The sequence below is a fragment of the Lepidothrix coronata genome, unplaced genomic scaffold, assembly GCF_001604755.1.
Source record: "Lepidothrix coronata isolate B3197 unplaced genomic scaffold, Lepidothrix_coronata-1.0 Scaffold18, whole genome shotgun sequence".
Taxonomy (NCBI): domain Eukaryota; kingdom Metazoa; phylum Chordata; class Aves; order Passeriformes; family Pipridae; genus Lepidothrix; species Lepidothrix coronata.
Window position 1 is genome coordinate 805,314 of NW_016690198.1, and position 19,760 is coordinate 825,073.

General features: G+C 41.6%; 1 protein-coding gene across 6 annotated transcripts in view; it reads right to left on the bottom strand.

Annotated features, from left to right (window-relative positions):
• Positions 1-13,407: 13,407 nt before the first annotated feature.
• The window catches only part of TTC37 (tetratricopeptide repeat domain 37), a 47,914-nt gene continuing 41,561 nt past the window's right edge, over positions 13,408-19,760 (bottom strand). For all 6 annotated transcript variants that reach the window (XM_017807234.1, XM_017807232.1, XM_017807229.1 and 3 more), the window contains 4 exons: positions 18,832-18,984; positions 16,941-17,071; positions 15,192-15,315; positions 13,408-13,706 (listed from right to left, as the gene is read on the bottom strand). In XM_017807234.1, coding sequence (XP_017662723.1) covers positions 13,629-13,706; positions 15,192-15,315; positions 16,941-17,071; positions 18,832-18,984 — 486 coding nt within the window. In that variant the 3' untranslated portion in view covers positions 13,408-13,628. The remainder of the gene's footprint in view (positions 13,707-15,191; positions 15,316-16,940; positions 17,072-18,831; positions 18,985-19,760) is intronic.

A 19,760-nucleotide genomic window follows, 5' to 3' on the forward strand; every position in this document is an offset into this window, starting at 1 on the left:
TTTGATGGTTTTGTGTTATTTCCATGCTTTACTCCCCATTCTCAACCAACAGCATCTTGGTGAGTTACAGCTACCAACACAGACCATGCATTGAGCAAGTGAAGAAGGAAGCAGTCAGATGACATTGCTGATACATGCAGTACTTTTTATGGGGATAGTCACGGTAATGTCTCTCACAAAGCATGAGCTACTTTACCAGATGATTCTGGCTGTTCAACTTCCAGCAGCAAATAGAAAGACTTTCACCTGGCACTGAATACATAGTCTTCACAAAAGAAGATTTCACCCACTGTAATGTACTCTTCATCACTCAAATCTTACCTATACTAATACCCTTCATTTGCAGCTGCTCATGGAAGCACAGTGGACATAGCAGGTTATCCAAAAAGAAATAACTCAGCCATCTCTTCAAGAGAACAGATGGGTGAAAATCACTACAGGACTATTTCACATCTCGCATGTTCTCAGCTGGAACTCGAGCATCTGGTTCTCATTTTCCAGGTTGTCTGTGACAGAGGACTCCAGCTCTTCACTTCAGCTCCAATTCCTTCATCATCTGCAACCAACACACAAACCCTGCTTGAAGGCTGTAGTAAACCAAGCTCTCTTTTAGTTAAGGTCTTTGTGCATCTAGACAGGGCAAGGCTTAGCTGTCTACAAGATCTTCTGAGTGAGCTCAAAGAAAGCTGCGGTTAAGAAATTTCAGGATAAAAGATTTTGGTGCCAAAGAGTTCCTAACTTCAAATTCCTGCTTGTGGAAATTAAGGACAGAAGAGAACTGTTTATACCAAACTTTGGCCATGATTGTGTCCAAACTCAAGTCCAAGAATTGCTCTTTCCCTTGACAGTCCTCTGACTCCACAAAAGGGGGAAAAGAGGCTACTGAAGAGGTGCAGAGCAGCATGAAGGGGACAGAGGCAGCCTCTCAAATGTCTCAGCAGCTGTTCATGCTTTAACACAGATTGGCATCTTGGAAATGAGAGACATGTCTGGAATTTATAAGATTCTAAGCACTATGAAGCGATTTGGTTGAACACAAACCAGACTACAGCAGTGACAAAATGAATCCATATGAGACAGCTTTTCCAAAAGAAAAATGTCATTGGCTGTCATGTTACAATACACATTTTAAGAAAAAATACAAAGTTGCTTACTTGGTAGGAAGTTAACACCTATATGAGATGCTTAACAAATGTAAAGAGCTAGGTTGTAATTTGAAAGTTATTGCAATCAGCTAGGTAACAACAGCTTACAGTTCTACAATTCTCCAGTCTTTAGTGACAATATTTGACTGTATAGTGATCCAAAAAAGGTGCATCAGGTGCTCCGTAGCTCTGTTTTGGAAAAAAGTGTGTCTACACACTCCTGTCTCTCTTTTTATACACCTACACAGACACATAAACTGCTGGTGAGCCTGAGCTCCCATTCTCCCAGAAGCATGCAAGAAAACAGTGTTCAACTCAAATGACTAGTAGATCTTATTTACAATTGCTGCAGCTCTGGGAGTTCCATGGTACCAACTTTGTTATCTGGTAGGCAGACTGCAGAGCAACAGTATCCAATGGGAAATGCAAAGCTTTTGAGTGAAGACTGCAGTCTTGGGAAAAAACAAATCAAAAAAAACCTCCCAATGCTCAATGAAAAAAATAACTTTAAAAGCAAACAATATCCTTTGTCTTGAAGACAGACAATATTTATTTCCTTCCGCATCACAAACCTGAAGTCAATTGCAGTTTACATAATCATCCTTGGTATTGTCCAGTGTATTGGAAGATAGCTCCTATAGCAAATAGCTTGCAACCCAAGCTGCTATTGCATGTCCATGTTATTCAATAGAATAATGAGATAGATTATTAAGAAGGTTTATGTAAGAGTTTAGCTAAATGAAGAAGATTATATTTGTTGCAATTTTTCATACCATCCTGTTGTTTTGGAGGGTGTGAGGAGCACCTCCCTACCTTCCTCCCCATATAGGGCGAGGGCAGGGAGGTCCTGCCAGGAGATACTGTGAGAACTTAGTAGGATAAGTTTGCTGGCATGGCCTGAACACCCTCTCTCTCGTTCTGGTGGGTGGTGCAAGGGCAGGAGTGCAGTCGGGCTTCTCTCTCCTGTCGTGGGTTTTCTTTTTGGTTCTGGCCATTCGCCCCAGATTCTGCCTCCTCGCTGCCAGAGCTGCTGCCACCCCCTGACACTTCCCCACTGATCGGAGCCATGCTGTTTCCCCACTGTTCGTAGCCATTGCCGCAGCTGCTGCCGCCCCATTCCAGCTTCCCACTGATTGGAGATGTGCCTTTTTCCTGCTGCCTGGAGCCACTGCTTCCATGTTGCTGCCGTTGCTATGGGCAGCCCCATTGCCACTGCTGCCACCAGTGCCTCTGCCTGGAGCCACCACTTCCACATCGCTGGTGTTGCTTCCAGCAGTGCTGCTGCTACTGCTGCTGCCAGCACCTCTGCTTGGAGCCACTGCTTCCATGTCACTGTCGTTGCTGCTGCCAGCACTGCCGCTGCAGCCACACTTGAGGAACTCAGGAGTCTCCTTGGTGAACTTTTCACACATTGCCCGCTTGTGCAGCCACAACTCTGCTCCAGCTACATTATGATTCTGTGACTGGGTCGGGACAGTGCCACCATCTCACTGGCACAGAACTGAGGATGGTTTTAGGTGACATTTTCTCCACTATTGTTTGTGCGGTAGTTTGGACTTGGCTCCCCGCCAAGAGCCCAAGACCACAGCAAGAGGCTTCCCTCCCCCCTTTCTATGAACACAGGGGAAGGAAAGGTAAGAAGAAAGAAAAAAAACCCCAAAAGACCAAAATAACAGAATCAAAGCAGTGTATATATATATATATTTACACTTACATACGATTACAAAAAAACTATACACATATAAGAAAGAGAACCCCAACACCCCAGAAAAACCAAAAAACCCAGATATACACAACCAAGAAAGAACTAGCAAACAAAAATCTTTCCTTAAGAACGCAAAGTCCACACCACCAGATCCCTCCTCTCGAATTGGGAAGAAGTAACAGGGAGACTGCCTGCCTTCTCCTACTTTGCCAGAAGAGATCTAACCTTCCAACTTCCTTCCCCCTTCTATTTATATTTCTGCTTACATAGAAAATAGAATGGAATATTGGGATATGGATACTTCCTTAGTTTCGACCTGGTTGCCAGGAAGAGGTCTAAACCAAACCACTACAGTTTGGTTTTTCTTTGTTCTGTTTTGTTCTCTGGTTTTAGTAAAACTGATATTCATTTTCCATACTTCACTCAAACACCTCATAATTTCAAAATTTTTGTAATTCGAGGGGGAAGGGTTTTCTATTCCATTAGAGGTCCTACACCCTGGGACATAACTGTCAGTAAACCACGAGAATAATTTGGTGTTTTCCAATCTAGGGCATTCAGAGAAAACATGGAAAAAGAATAACAGTTTTGAATAATCCATCTGTGCATTGGATATAGAACCCCTCAGGCATCACGTTCAATTTATTCCTGTTTACTTGGCATGTATTCCTGCATATGTATTTTCCATTCATAGGTGTTTATGTCAAAACAGGTTCTAAAACCAAGGTAGCTGTATCTATTTTTCAGTTTGTAACTTAGATTCATGGGGTTGTAAATTCTATGTCTATAAGTTTCCTCTGGAATGCGTTTTCAGGGTTGTGTTCCTACCCTAACCTAAAGCTGTTATCCCTGGAATTTTAGTGATAATGGCACCCGATCTGGGGGGGAAATGCAGGGGAGCATTTTCCCCCCAATCCTTCACCTACTTCTCCTTCAGGTTCGCTACAACAGTTTTTGAAGAGTTTAAATTCCCTCTGGATGTTCGAGATGTTTGGCAGTTTGCATATTTTGCTCTATCTTACGTATGAAAGTAGGACTAAGAGCTGTCTGGAATGTGTCCAGGAGTTTTGATTGGCATGGGTTATGGGAGTACATGGGTAAGTTCTTGGAGATCGTTACTGCTCCAGTGACCTGGAAATTCACCCTTGAAGAACTGCAGGACCCTGTCAAGATGTTGAGATCAGTGAGGGGAAAGTGCCATGGTAGAGCTATGAAGGAGCAGCTTGTGGTTGCACGTGGAGCCTGGCTACCGAAATGTCTCAGTTTAATCAGACTGAAGTGTTTTGCTAAGTAGGATGAGTTATGAGGAAGACCAAACTCCTCCCTCTAAGCAATTGTAAATCCAAAATTAAGAGGCTCCAATTGAGGAAGTATGGAAAAAGGAAAAATAACATATATATGTACTGGCAGAACAACAGAAGAACACAAAAACAACCAAACAATAATCCTATACCCAAAAATCCCCTTCAAAAAGGGAAACAGTTCAGTACCTTTTGCCTTTTGGTGCAATTCTAATCATGATCACAGGGGGCACCGTTGGATCACTGGAGGAGCAGAGCCTGCAGTGCTCGGTGTTGGTCAGCAGGGGGCGCTGTTGGGCTCTGGCGGTTGCCGCGTGAGGCCCTGGAGCGCGGGAGAAGCCGAAAATGGAGATCTTCCACACACCGAGAAGGGGAAGGGGAAAAGGGGGAAAAAGGCTCTTTCCACAAAACTCACACTGTCTGCAGCTGGCTGTGGCTGGGAATTCCCCCTTTTTGTCAATGAACACATGCCACTGCCAACACGGGAGCAGAGGAGGGAGAAGGCTGACTTCCTTCCCAAAAAGTTCCTCTGCAGGTGGGTCAAACCCCTCCAATGAAGTCCGAGCAGGTCTGGGCTGGGGGCAGAACAGGGTGCAGGCAAGCCGAGGCCAGAAAACAGCCAGATGACCAGGCTGAAAACAGAGTGAACCTCTGATCCTTCAAACACACACCTTGCCTGAGTTAAGGTAAAGGTGAAATGTCCCATTTCTGAGTAGGGAAGAAAAAAAACTCATTACGCCTTCTCACAGTTTTTAGGAGGGCCATCAGCTTGGAATGCAGGTCTGCTAGTTAGTTCTTTTGTGTTGATCAATCACCCATGGCAAACCACCCTCCCCCATTCAACATCTTTCTTTTACAGAGAGGCAAGGGGAAAGAAAAAAAATTTCCTGCTTGGTTTTTTAGAACAAGGAAACCTAAGACACGAAAGCTGCTTGGTATGGTGCAGCACCTTCAGGAGGAAAAGAAAGAAAACAAAACACCTGACACCATGGCAACTCAAGAGTGTAACAGAACCAGAAGGACAACGCAAGCCAATGGAAGTTGCCCCTATCCAAATGAGAAAATACAAGACCAAATTGTTTCACCCAGTAGATGACGATGGGGAGGTGAGACCCTCACAAATAACAGACCCAGAAATAATCACCGAATGTCTTTAATTTGATAATTTCTGTAATTTGTGGAGAGACATCACTCAAGGACTGGATGAACCTATTCTGACTTCGTTGATTTGAGTCTGGAATCTTATGGGTGAAGGTGCACTGCTTGGCGGTAGCAAAGCAAGGCATTTAGGATCCCTGTCTCAGGATGTGGGTACTAACTAGGGAGTCAGAACCCCTCCATCTCCAAACACGGCTTTTAAGAAGCATAAGAGAGAGGTTTGCTCGCAGAGACAATCTGCAGGGGAATCATCTTTGTACCTGGGAGACCATGGAAGATGGGACCCATTGTCTGAGAGAAATGGCACTGTTAGAGATACTTTTCACAAGGGACAAGCAATCCAATAGTGACCCTGACAAGGTCAAGTGTACATCACAGATGTGGTGGAACCTCGATGTGCAGGGCCACCATATATGTTGATTTCGTGGTGACAATGCACTGGAATGAAAACAAAGAAACAGTAGGCTCTATGATGAGTACACTCAGGACATATAATGAGATTGTCCATGCCCCACTATGGGCCCATATCTCTTCTGCCGAGAAATTAGTTGTGGACCTCTGGGCAACTATGACCATAAAAAACTCAAGAGAGGAGTTTAAAGAGAGCATTGTCTATGTCTCACTAGTGCAAAATGGAGCCCTGCTATCCAGAACAGGCATCCCCTGGCTAGAGAGAGAGGGTACACTACATAGGGCAACCTGTGGTTTATCCCACAAACATGGGGAAGACATGAGTAAATGGGAGAGAAAACCCACCTATGCTTTATCAGTACGGGCACAGGAGTTAAAAGGAAAAATGACCAGAGGCAATTCTATGAGGATGGATGTAGCCCCAATCTTCCATGGGCAAGCCCCTAAGACAGAACTGGAGGGACTTATCTTCTCTGTTTGACTGAATAAAAGTTAGTGGTGGTTTGAAGGTTTGTTTTGCTTCAAAACAAAGAAAAAGAGTCTGGAAATAAGGAGAAAAACTCTGGGAGCAGGACAAAAAACCACACCAGTATAATTTCCCAACAGAAGCTAATACAGTTCTTCAGCAGGGAGACCAAAAAAAGTGTTCACAATACAATTGCAATAGAAACCTCAATTTCTACAGTACATTTGTTTCTGTAAAGTAGTCTGTTGCCCAGAGAAAAAGATTCAAGTGGACTCAGATAACTGTCCTCTAATAATCCATATTGCAAGTCCCTTATGCTCCTTGCTCTATGGAAAGGCAGGTTTCTCAAGCCATGAATTGCAGGTGGCCTTTCTGAGATGCCAGGCCTGCACAGCATGACAAGCTGAATGCAAAACAATGCAGTTAGTAAGGAATGTTGCTTCAGCAATTAATCATGTTGTTCCTGCAGGCAAAAATTTTGGTACTTTTAAACCTTCTCCAGTGAGTAAAAAGTGACAGAAATCACACACATCTTGTAAAAGTCAACAAAGGTTGCAGATGACCTTTTTGCATTTTGTTTGTGGTCAGGCTCTTTGGAGATAAACTGCATGGGAAAGACTCGCAGCGTTACACTCTGCTTTCAGGCCAGGTCTGTGTTTGTCACATTTCCAACAAGCAGCAGGAAACTAGCAACACTGAAATCTCAACAACATGCAGCCTTTTCTGAGCTCCTCTGGATCCATATTTTAGTCCTGCTGTATGTTTGGTCCATTAGCAGGGGCTCTGCCCTCACTGTAGGCCTGAAGTCCATTTGTGCAAAATAGCAAAACATTTGGGGTGGAGGGCAGCATCCCAAAATGCCCATCTCTAGATCCTTCTAGGCTTACTGTTTTTTGTCCATGTACTTGGCTGCCAGTGAAGCAGGTAAGGTTTGGTGTATCTATCCCCCACTGAGACCCCTGGATGCTGCAGTTTGCAGTATACTGAAGAACATCAAAAAGGCGAAACACAAGGTTATTGATGAATGTGTTTCTAAAAGCACACAGCATGGAAAAAAAGCCAGAGTCTAACCATGGAAGAGAGAAAAGGAGAGAAGTATCACTGCATATTTCCTATCTATCTATCTATCTATCTATCTATCTATCTATCTATCTATCTATCTATCTATCTATCTATCTATCATTTCACATGGCAGCATGGCGCAAACAAATGTTTTATCTAAGCACTGATTTGTACAATTAAAGCAGAAGGGTTTCAGGGCCTAATTATAAATTCAGATCATACATGAATATATATTTCAATATATTACTATTGAGTGACTTCCCAGCATAAAGGAGTTATCTCAATATGTCAGTCCACACTGCTACCAAACTCAAAATGATTCATCTTTCCCCTCAGAACACTAAATTTAAAAGTTATTTAACGGAGAGCTGTTCAGTTAAATGAGCTGAGAAGGAAAGGTAAATTCTAGACATCCAGGACGATATTCAGCTGGGCTGCAGGATTAGGGCTGTACTTCTTGGAAGGGTGCCTTTTTGCAGTGTTAAAACAGTTTTCATGAGCTTTATGTCCGTAAACTTAAAAAAAAGTTGAAAGGTATAAAAAAAAAAAACATTGGGGAGAGAGAAGAACGTATCTGTGTTTTCCTAAGGTTAGGAAGACACTCACGCAATTGCCCACTCAACACTGTGATACCATTCTGAGAGAAGCTCAAAGGTGGAGTATTAATCAAATCCAGCAATTCTCAGGACATAATGCATAAACAAATCAATCAATAAAATTCTCAGAAGGAAGCTTTTTTCTCATATTTATATAAAAGGAAATATAAGCAGCATATGAAGTCCTTTCTGTCTGAAGCAGTGGAAAGTTCTGCCTTCAAATTCATTGGATCTCATTCCATTCTGCCTTCAGCATAAGCCAACATAATAAATCACAGTTGGAGAACGTTTATTTTTTCCCCCCTTTACAGCAAGAGCAGCTGAAGGTATGACTTCTCAAGCAGCGAAACAATAAACAATTCTCAATTCCCCAACTCAGTGATGCTTATGTGCCTTTGTACATTACTTTGCTGAGCTCTACAACAGTATAAAACAGTATAAATAAAGGGTTGCTTCAATTTGTGTGAATTCACAAGTTTTTTTCAGTGCTACAGCAGACTTGCTACAAGGTGCCAATTTGGAAGGGACATTGTTAAAATATGAGAGCAAGATTTTTACCTCATGTTGTTGAATTTTACAGAAGCTTAAGTTTAAACTCATGTTCCCTGAGCACTTTTAATGAAGTAGGTGGTAGAGATTTGGGGTTTTGGTTTTTTTCCTACAGGGCCTGTAATACGATTTTAGGGTGTATAATTATCTTATTCAAGGAGTTCATCCCTGTTCACAATAAAAGTAAGTTCATGATCTTCTGAATTGAAAAAACACTGTATTACTACTTTTTTTCCTAATACAGACTATTCGCAGTTAACAGTTACTTAATTGGTTTCTCTGGCCTGTTGTCATTTGTCTGTTCTTCAAGATGTTAGAAAGTATTTAAGGCTTAGTGCTAACAAAGTATAGGCTCACACAGAAGGATTCACAGGGGCAGACAGTCGCTTACCATGCTGCTATCAGGCTGGTGATGACACTAGAGTGGGAGGCACACATATAAAGAACATATGCCAAGGATACAAATGATAGGCTGTAAGAATTTTTTCAGGTTTTTAATAGCAGCAAGCTAAAAAAAGTTACAGCTATTCTTGAGAGTTACAAATCTTGGTTTTGCAACATTCCCTTTTGATGCCTCAGAGCTTTTTGTATTTTTTAACTTTTGTAGATTTTAGAAGTAGTTGTGTAGTAAATGTAGATTTTAATGTAGCTGTATTAAATCCCTTACCCTTTAATATAATAGTTAATATATACCCAACCCTATTACCCCATTTCATATCAATCCCTCTAAATTCCATTAGTGTGTTTAGTCTTCTTTTCAAAGTAGAATTGAAGAAAAAACACCTCTGTTTAAGAACATCGCACCCTAAGCCTGGACCAGAAGATATCACACAGACACAGCAACCTTTAAGCCCAGAACTTTGGAGAAGCTCCAAGGACTGTTATGTTCTGGGAAGAAGATGAAGATGAGGAAGAAGGGGTCCCAAAAATCCCAAATCCAATTCCTGGAGGGGCGTATCACGGGGCAGAACTGGGCAGGACCAGGGAGCGGATAGATCTGGGATTGGGTGGACCTTATTATAAAATCATAGAACCACTGTGTGTTTTCCCCCAGGCCTGAGACCTGATTAAAGGACCAGCTCTTTTTATCTTATCTTATCTGCTAAATTGGCCTAGAGTCTTTTTCTCCATGATCTCTTTAGGCAACATTTTTTTTAATATTTGCAGTAACTGATAGTTCAAGACTCTATGACACCAGGCTGTAAAGGGAAACACAACTGATCTAAATTTACAGTAAATAATCTTTTTAAGGAAGGTGGGAGAATGAAAGTGATCAGGAGTGAAGGGAGTGAGTGACAAGAGATAAGAAGGGATTCTTGACAGTCAGAGGTTTCTACTCACTTCTGCAGAGCAGAAGCCCTAGTCTACTGAGCTTACTTTTCCTGTTAAAATGACAGTGTGTGGCTGTTTACCTTGGCTGAAAGCCAGGTGTCCACCAAGCCTGCGCTGTCCCCCCAAGGGGAAACAAAAAAACCTGTGAAAAACCCGGGCTTACCAAGGAATAAAGTTTATATTTACATGGAGGAAAAAAAGAAGAGACTAATAACGCTACAAACACACTGGCAAAGGAAACTAACAGTAAAAAATTCTACCTCCCCCACAGAATGGCATCTTGGACAGATGTAGCTGCCTACAGGGCCATCCTGGAAGAAAGAAGAAGGGCCGAGCTAATTCGCACTTCCCTCTTATAGCCGGACTGATGTAACATGGTGTGGAATATCCTGTTCCTCCCGGAAAGAGGAACTGTTATTTTACTACACAAACGCATTACAATTTCTACCCCTTATTCCATACCAATTTTATGCCATGCCCATATCCCCATTATTCGCCTATATTCCGCGCTTGTACAGGTCTTGTCTACTATGGTGGTCTCATCATTGAGCACCAGCATCAGCTTAGTTCGGATCTTCCTCGTCTGGTGACTTTTCCTGCAACATACAACTCAGAATACAAAGTAGATTTTTCCCAAGGTTAAATCTCCTTGAGGCACACACTGAGCTTACCCATTTTCTGTCATTATCCACCAAGTGTTTCCAGGTCCTCGAGCAAAGACAATCCCACAAATGGGTTTGCCTTTGCCTGAGGGAGGGTTAACCCAAACTGCTTTACCTAACATACCTCTCAAGTGAATTACTGGGACTTCGTCTCCATCCACAGTGTGAAGGGGCTCTGTTCGGGCAGGGCCTGTTTGATTGACGGAGCCTCTAGTGCTGAGTAGCCAAGTAGTCTTTGCTAGATGCTGATCCCAATTTTTTGAGTCCTCCCACCCAATGCCTTCAAAGTAGTTTTCAGCAGGTTGGAAGCCCGCGGGTCGCCCGTGCAGGGTCCCTTCCCCCTCGGGCCCATGGGCCGCCCCTGGGGCCCCCCCCGTCAGGCCCGTGCGGCCCGGGGCCGCCCCTGGCCCGCCGCACCCCCCCATCCTTCCCCCCAGCAGGAGAAAGGAGAGAGGGAGCTTCACCAGTGTGGCTTTGTGTCCTCGTGAGAATGGAGAGTGGAAGCCTCAAAGCACACAGAGGTTTGCCAGTCTGGTTTGGGGGAGGGGGGGGAGCGGAAGGGTACCGGGCGGGCTGTGAGGGTCCTCGGACTGGAGGGTGGACAGGTACACGGTGCATGGGAAGATACGAAGTAAAACGGTGCGGGGAGGATAAGGTCAGGGTGGATAATGGTTTTCTCTGGGGGTTGGGGGTCTTGGCCGGGCTGGGGCCTGGAGAGGTACTCGAGCCCTAGGTGGGTACAGGGGCTGGAATGGTTTTGTTCGTTTGTTTTTGGCTCACCTGCGGCTACTGCCCAGGTTCAGTATGTTCTGGATATATTTGTTACATCCTGAAAGGGTGGTCAGGACAAAGGGTTGACGCTGGGTGTTTCCCTGGGATTGAATATAGACAGGTGACAGAAAAGTAGGAAGTGTAAGACTTGCCCTAATCGTTTTAATAGTAGGATCGTAGCCTGTGTACCCCATGTGTTTGTGAGCTATGCTGGTGATGGTACATGACTTCAGCAGGGTCACCCATGCCAGACAGGTCAAAACCGCAGGGTCAGATACAATACATCCTTGGGCAGGATGAGCTCGTTAGCCTTCTGGCAGTCATCCTAGGAGAAGGAAAACTCTAATCCTAAACCCGGGCAGATGGAGCTTGCTTAGCCCTGTAAGGCCATCCATCTAAAAGAAGGTCACTCTAATTAAACCTATGTCCTGAGGACCTCACTGCCACCGTCCAAGCTCACTTGGCCCTAAACCTTAGGATTAAAGGGTGGGTTCAGTTCCGTGTATACTGCATCTCACCTAAAAAATCCATTGCACAGGCTTGAAGGCTTTACCCACATGATGATGAGTTTTCAGCAATTTGTTGCATCACTCAACTTTTCCAGCAGCTGGTGCATGATATGGGATATGATATACCCATTCAATGCCATGTTTCCTGGCCCAAGTAGTAACTAAACTGGTTTTGAAATGAGTCCCATTGTCTGACTCAATGCGCTCTGGGGTGCCACTTGCTTTTCAAGACCCAGAATGGTATTTCGAGCAGTTGTGTGAAGCACTGGATAAGTCTCTAGCCATCCAGTGGTTGCTTCCACCATGGTGAGCACATAGTGCTTACCGTGGCGGGTTTGTGGCAGTGTGATATAGTCAACCTGCCAAACCTCCCCATATCTACACTTATCCCAACGTCCACCATACCATAAGGGCTTCACTCTCTTTGCTTGTTAATAGCAGTGCATGTCTCACAATCATGGATAACTTAGGAAATAGTGTCCATGGTTAGATCCACTCCTCGGTCTCATGCCCATCTATAAGTTACATCTCTACCCCGATGGCTTGAAACATCATGTGCCCATTGAGCTAAGAACAACTCTCCCTTATGCTGCCAATCTAGATCTACTTGCGACACCTTGACTTGTGCAGCTCAGTTTGCTTGTTTGTTGTTGTGATGTTCTTCATTAGCTCGATTTTTGGGTACATGGGCATCTACATGGCAGACTCTCACAGTCAACTCCTCAACCCAAGCAGCAATATCTTGCCATAAAATCAGCAGCCCAGATAGGTTTTCCTCCACGCTTCCAATTAATCTTCTTCTACGGATCCAGTCACCCGCACAGAGCATTGGCTCTCATCCATGAGTCTGTGTGGAGATAAAGCCTTGGCCATTTCTCTCATTCAGCAATGTCCAGGGCCAACTGAATGGCTCTGAGTTCTGTAAATTGGCTCGATTCACCTTCCCCTTCAGTAGCTTCTGCCACTTGTTGGGTGGGACTACATACAGCTGCTTTGCACTTCTGGTTCTTCCCTACAATATGACAAGAACCATCACTGAAGAGAGAATAATGTGTTTCTTCTTCGGATAACTGATTGTATGGTGGAGCTTCTTCAGCCTGATTAACTTGTTCTTTTTCCTCCTCATCGGCCTGACTGAAGTTTCCACCTTCAGGCCAATTTGTTATGATTTCTAGGATTCCAGGGCGATTCAAGTTTCTGATTTGGGCACGCTGTGTAATCAAAGCAATCCACCTGCTCCATGTAGCATCAGTGGCATGATGGGTAGGGGGTACCTTTTCTTTGAACATCCAGTTCAGCGCTGGTAGTTGGGGTGCGAGGAAGAGCTGTGTTTCTGTGCCAATCACCTTTGAGGCTGCTTGTATTCCTTCATAAACCACTAGGATTTCCTTTTCTGTGGGGGTGTAGTTGGCTTCAGATCCTCTGTAGTTTCGGCTCCAGAAACTGAATGGTTGGGCTTGGGTCTCACCGGGTACTTTTTGTCAGAGGCTCCAGGAGGGACCATTATCCCCGGCTGTGGAATGAAGTACATTTTTCACATTTGGTTCTGTCCTGACTGGTCCAAGTGCCATGGTGTGTGCAATCTCCTGCTTAATCTGTTTAAAAGCTTGCTGCTGTTCAGGACCCCACTGGAAATATTGTACTTTTGTGTGTGACCGAGGGGGAAATACAGAAAAATACTCTCTATTGTGAATAGCAATGAAGTTTAGGTGAAGAAGCAAACAAAAGAAAAAATCAGGATTTTCTAAGTAAAGTGTGATTTTATGGGTTATATAACTCAACAAGAAAATAGCCTACTTTTGTTCAAGAAGAAGTCAAACTAAGGACAAAGTTGCAGTTGATGAAACAGAAAAAAACAAAACCAGACAAACAAATACAATAGCCCAAACCATATATGTTTCTGGAAGGTGAACTAGTTAAGTTAGATGAATGTTAGATTATTTTGCTTGAGATAGTCCATACTAGGCGCTTGCTGACAACTTCTCATTTAGTTCCAGAGCTCTAACATCTCCATTAGCTTTGGCATTTTCTATAAGCACCTGCGTAGAAAAACAAACAATGAAAAACTGAGAAATTAAGATTTTTACTGCTAGTATTTTACGGGCAATCTCGAATGTATTTTCATTCCTTTGAGACAGTTTCCATAATAGATTACCTCACCCATAAAGCCCAGATAGAAAACATTCAACATTACACATCAGCTTTCTTTAAAGATCAAAACCTCACACTACAGTGACTTGCTAAACCTGTAGTCACTACCAATGCTCTGTTAACAGCATCATTTGTTACTTGAGGCTGAAACTAAGTTTGACAAGTTAGTTAAGTGCTGGCAATTAAACAGGCAGAGCTATATGAGACCTATCTTCCTGCTGACATACAGTTGTCTCCTGCTAGAACCTTTGTATAAGTCTCCATTTGCCAGACTGGAGTATCCTCTGCAGCAACTTAAAAACTTGCCAGATGTTCTTTTCCCTCCCCCTCTAAAATTCACATTTCCTTGATTTTTTTTCCACATACCATACTTAGAGCTTTTCTCTTATTTAAAAAAGCTTGCACAACAGCCTAATGTTCCTAAGCTTCTAGCGCTTCTCTTGTAATCCAATCACATTATACCTATTAAAAGGAAAACCATTAAGTAGAATCAAACGAATCTTCAGTCATTATCATCATATTCTTTGGTAGGGAGTACAGATGACTTTGCAAAAGGAAGTGCAGTGAGATCATACCAGAATCATCTGAAATCATTAATTCTAGATTTTTTTATGAACCTCCATGTCTGTGTATGGATTTTTGTCAGTGCTGAGCCTATTTATATGCTGTACCTCCAAATTTACTTTTTATTGGATTCAACATTCACCAGGAAACAGCTAATGATCTAGGCAAAAGACTCATCGTGACAGTGGCTGCAGTGAGGAGGTTACTAGGAGAGTGTATTCAGAGTCTGACTAGCAAAGTGATTCCAGTTGTAGGTCAAAATGAATGACTGCCCATTTGCATTACATGAAAGAACTGAGTGAATTTGTAAGTTTGGCCAAATCCATTTGTGAAGTCCTGTCAACAGAAACTAATGTACCATTTACTGTGTACTGAAATAATGTACCATTACAGATAGAAGTCCTCAATACAGAACGTACAGCATCCTACTGCTCAGATCTTTTGAGTCAGGGATACTCCAAGTTACACCTAGGCTAGAGCGTGTATCTTTTAGTACATTTGTACGTTCTGGTAAAATTTTGATTAAATGGTCCTCGTGTCTACTGAAGAGCCACTAGTAGAATTCTTGCAAGTTTGGACTAGACACTTTATCTTTCATTATTATTGTATGGAGGAATGGAAGACTTTCAAACAAACTAGTGTAAATTTCAAAAACCAAAGTACATTTTTTCAATATAGAACCTTTATACATCGCACCTTAAGAGCAAGTAAGCCAGAACCTCCTTAGCCTGCTTCTATCCTCTTTCAAGTTGTAAATGTAATATAAAATGTAAATAGATTGAATTTCTGTATAAAATGTACTGTCTTACATCTATTAATTCACAATCCTCTTTGGCATACAGATGTTGCAGGAGGTACCAGCGTGCCACCGACACTATAGTTTCTGGATTCCCTGGCTGATAAACCACTCTTTCCAACATTGGTCGAGTCTCCCTAGAAATATAATCATAACATAATCCAAATCAAATGCAACTGACTAGGCTGCATGTAACATACCAGAGCAAGCAACAACGGTCAGAAGTAATATAAGGTCGCATCTTTATTTCCATACTGCCCAAGAAAGTGAGTCTAGAGTTGGACATCCCTTTGTTTCCTATGTAGTTGCATCTAGAATGCTACGGAATTCTGCCTCCATTGTTATGGCTAATATATTACACTCAAGTTACTGCTTTAACTAGAAAGTAATCCTAATTAGATTGACATAGTAGATTTCACAAGTGCTATAAGAGCATGATAAACATCATGACACCTGTGATTTCAGCACAATCTCTGATTTCAGTATGTAATCTGTTGAACAAGTACAGCAGGTATTTTCCTCTTTAAGACCTAGGAAATAACAGTGCACTTGAAAGAAGCAGGTACTAGAATTTAGTGATACCAATAGAATTTAATATTATGCACAAATGTATTTAATCCAGGCACTCACAAAAGGTACTGCAGTTCCTGCAAACACAGAGACAAGATGTGAAATTGCAGAAGAGAAGGAAATTGGAATAGAGTATTACACGAAGTCTGAAGTTCTATTTGGCTGATACTACCTTCCAACACCAACAGTTTATACCCAACCAATACATTTTCAAATTCACAGTGTCATTAGAAATCTGGTAAAAACTGCCAATTATGTTTAGGAATCTCATAATAATTCACTGGTGCTCCATCAGCTTTGACTCTTGTTCTTTACATTCTGTCCGTTATAAACAACATGATTTTCCAGTAGATTGTGATTTAACTGTTTTATGTTTCTAATTTGTATTTAAGATTAATTTCTTGTTTCAGGATTTTGAAACACCTAGGCAGATCAATTAGATCTTGTGATATACTGTTCACATAAATTAATATCTGAAATTGTAATAAGACCAATTTTAATTGATTAAATAAGTTTTTATCTTAATTTTATTATAATTGACAACTATCACAATCACATTAGGCTGCCTTCTTAAATGCCAACAGAGAAAGTAAGCCAGTTTGTCAGAATTATCTACCAAACAGGTGAATTATTGAACAAAACCATAAAAAAATTCCAACTTTCCCTATCTTAAACAAAAATACTATAAAAGATCTAAGAACCAAATTCACTACATAGGAAGATTCCAAGTACCCCTTCCTCAAATCTTCTTTCCCTTCCTCAAAAAGCCACAATGTGCACTTGGTTGTTCAGGAATAGGCATGAACTTTGCCTGGAGGCCAATTCAGGATCAAAATTAATCCCAACAGTATATAGGGTAGTGATATGCATTTCCACTGTGCTATTTTACAGCATTTTTAAGAATGTGTATTCTTCCTGATTAATTTATTTAGGTAACATGCTATTAAAATAAAAATTGTCTTACAGCTGTTTTTCTCTTAGTAGGAAGGTCATATACTTTTTTTTTTCCACAAACAGAGGAAGATTCAGCTGTTTCCCACACTACTTTCTCTCCTCTCCTTTTTAACTCCCATACCAATTTCAAGAATTAATTCCTGCTTTCAATTTTCTTTTAGTTCTTGGAGTTAGATCTGGGGATAATGTGTATTTTTAGACAGTGTATTCCACTTAGAACTTAACAGATCATGCATACCTTGCTCCCATTTTGCGATTATACTGTAGCAGGGCTTGAAGCAGAGCTGCCAGGGGGCAAGGAGAAAGTTTCAAAGCTTCTGTTGTTGCCTCCTGAACCAAGGATGGCCAGTGCTCATTTGAGACATTAGCCTATTATAAAAGTGAAAAATAAAGGGGGAAAAAAGAATAAAATAAAAAACAAACAAACAAGACAAAAAAACCCCAAAAACAAACAAACAAAAAAACCCAAAAAAACAAAAAAGGACTTTATTGTAGTGTGTTTGCAGCTCTCTAGAAAGAAGGTTTAATTCAAGCAGTTCTGAGTTATATAAAGTATTTGGCAGGTTAGAAAGATACCTTTTAAAAAACCACAAACAGTGGTTAGAAGTGCCTGGAAAAGTCATGTTAACTTGACATAGGACCAACCCTGCCAGCATTCCAGTTCCTCATTTATGCAAACAATCCTTGTGTTTTTTCCATACAAGTTTTAGTAATGCTTCATAAACCCTTGTTTGCTCTTCAGCTTGTAAATCTTCATCCCATATACAAGACTATTCTAGAATGTAGAATTTATCCCCAGAAGTGACATTTTTTACCAACAGTGAAAACCAATTCCAAGATGGTAATTACTTAACAAAATGACTTTTGAGCAAACAAGAAAAGAAAAGAAAAAAATAAAACTGGCTTAAGGAAAACCTTATTATGCCCAGTGTGTCTGGATAGCATTCAAACTACTATACTTCATTTGGACAGATAACTGGGAGACAAGCAATTTTCAAACACAGAACTTTTTCACCAGGCTCTCGCACATTTCATTAAATCAGTGCAGATTAGAGAGCCTGAAAAGAAATCCACTTATCAGTTGCTCTGCTCTTTCAGAAAGCAGAGATGAGATAATCAAATTCATACTAATCTCATTTTAAACAAAGTCATGTGCATTCTTAAGCCATTCAGGTCAGCACTTAAAGAAGTAGTATTAATTAAGTTAGAAGGTACTTTGTGATCTGTGGAAGCATTTCAGAGCAATAAGAAACAGGGAGCAGACCACTAGAAAACTGACAGAATAATCATGGCAGGAAAAATACTGCCACTTGACAAATTTAACCTTTTGAAGCATAGGCCTTGTGAGAAAGAAACTTGTCTACACTGAGGGTGATTCTCTTCTCCCACAAGGCATAACAGCTTTGCAGCTTTATCCTCTGTAAAACTGACTGCCTTTTCTTATATAAGATCTCAGGATAGATGGCGTTGCTTTGCCTGATTTTGATTATGGCTCTTAGCTGGGTCATCTGTTAAAATACATGAAAAAGTGTTAGCCAAGATCACAGCAGTATCTACATTTTACACTAGGCTTTAAAGCAATCTGGTAGTGCACTTCAAGTTTCTGGAGTGACACTGCTTAAAGAGAATAAACACTTGCCAAGAATCTGAGGTATGTTCACCTTGCCCCTTGCTGCAAGGAATAGAGTAATTTTCTTTACACCACAACATACACTTCCCTTAGGTTGTTTTTACACTACAAGGCAAGGCACCATATCTGGAAATGACCATATGGTATAAAATTACTTGAAATGTGACTGATGTCTCCAGGTACCAGTGCAGAAAAAAATGTTTATTGAGGCAGTTTTCTGAAAAAGAGGACAGATACTTGAAGGGTACATCAATTTGGATGATCCAACTGAAACTGTTATTAGACAAGTAAGTCTTATTGAACAAGTTAGCCTCTTTCTGTACATAGTGGTTCTATGTGATTATTTCACTGTAACTCCTTGGAGTCTCACTTTATTCTCTAGCTGTCATTCATAAAATGCAAAGTGATTCAAACAGGGGCTTCATTTAAAGACTACAGAAGCCCTACATTCCAGCAACTCCTCTTAAATCATGCAGTTACATTATACTGGTTATCCTACCATGCAGATTTCCAGTGCGAGCATAGCTAGCCTGAGCAGACTGGATAACTTCCCGTTCCAGCTGCCCTGCTGTGACGCCAACTGCAGACTCTTTCTGTAACACATCTCTGCTCCAATCATCATTCTCTGAGACTGATATACTTTTGCCAGCCACTGAAAATAAACATCCAACAAAATCAGTTATGGAGCCACCAAAACACACAGCCCTTAGACAATATCATTTAGTTCAATCTATGAGAGTACCACAGCATACTATTAGCTAAAAACACCACCATGCACCCATACCTCATTCCAACAATATACTGTGTACTGCCCTGCAGAAAAATGTAGTCTGCTGCATAACTGGCAGTACACCTCACTACAGTAACTTATTCTGGGAGTTCCCTAGACCACTCACGGACACCTTTTTGATAGATTTTCTCAGTGCATTTGAGTTATGCCAGGAAGAAAGACATTATGACATGAGCATGAATCCAGGTGATGGGTGTAGACTTGCGTTACACAGTTTCTGAATCAGCTGAGTCCTGCCGTAGAAGACAGATGGGACAAAGGAAATAAGACACTTGGAGGCAGAGTTTCATGCCTCTGCTGCCTGCATGAAAATGTGTAAGCCACATCTAGAAATATTCTTTGCTGGATCATCAAGCAAACAAAGCAATTTCTTATTAAAAAAAAAATTCCCTTGCTTTTGAGCAGAGGTCTTTAGACTTTTGCTAGCTAAAGACTGCCTGGTGTTACAAGGGACAAAAATTATTAACCCTTTCTGGTGCACAGAAGTTACTTATCCACTAGACACGTTAGAAAGCATTAATTAAGCACTAGTGAGACTGTGCATTCTTGACATTGAGCTGCAGGACTGCTTTGTAAAGTAAAACATTCATTCATGTGAAGAAAAAAAAGCTTCCCTTGGCCTCAGTTCTTTGCAGCTG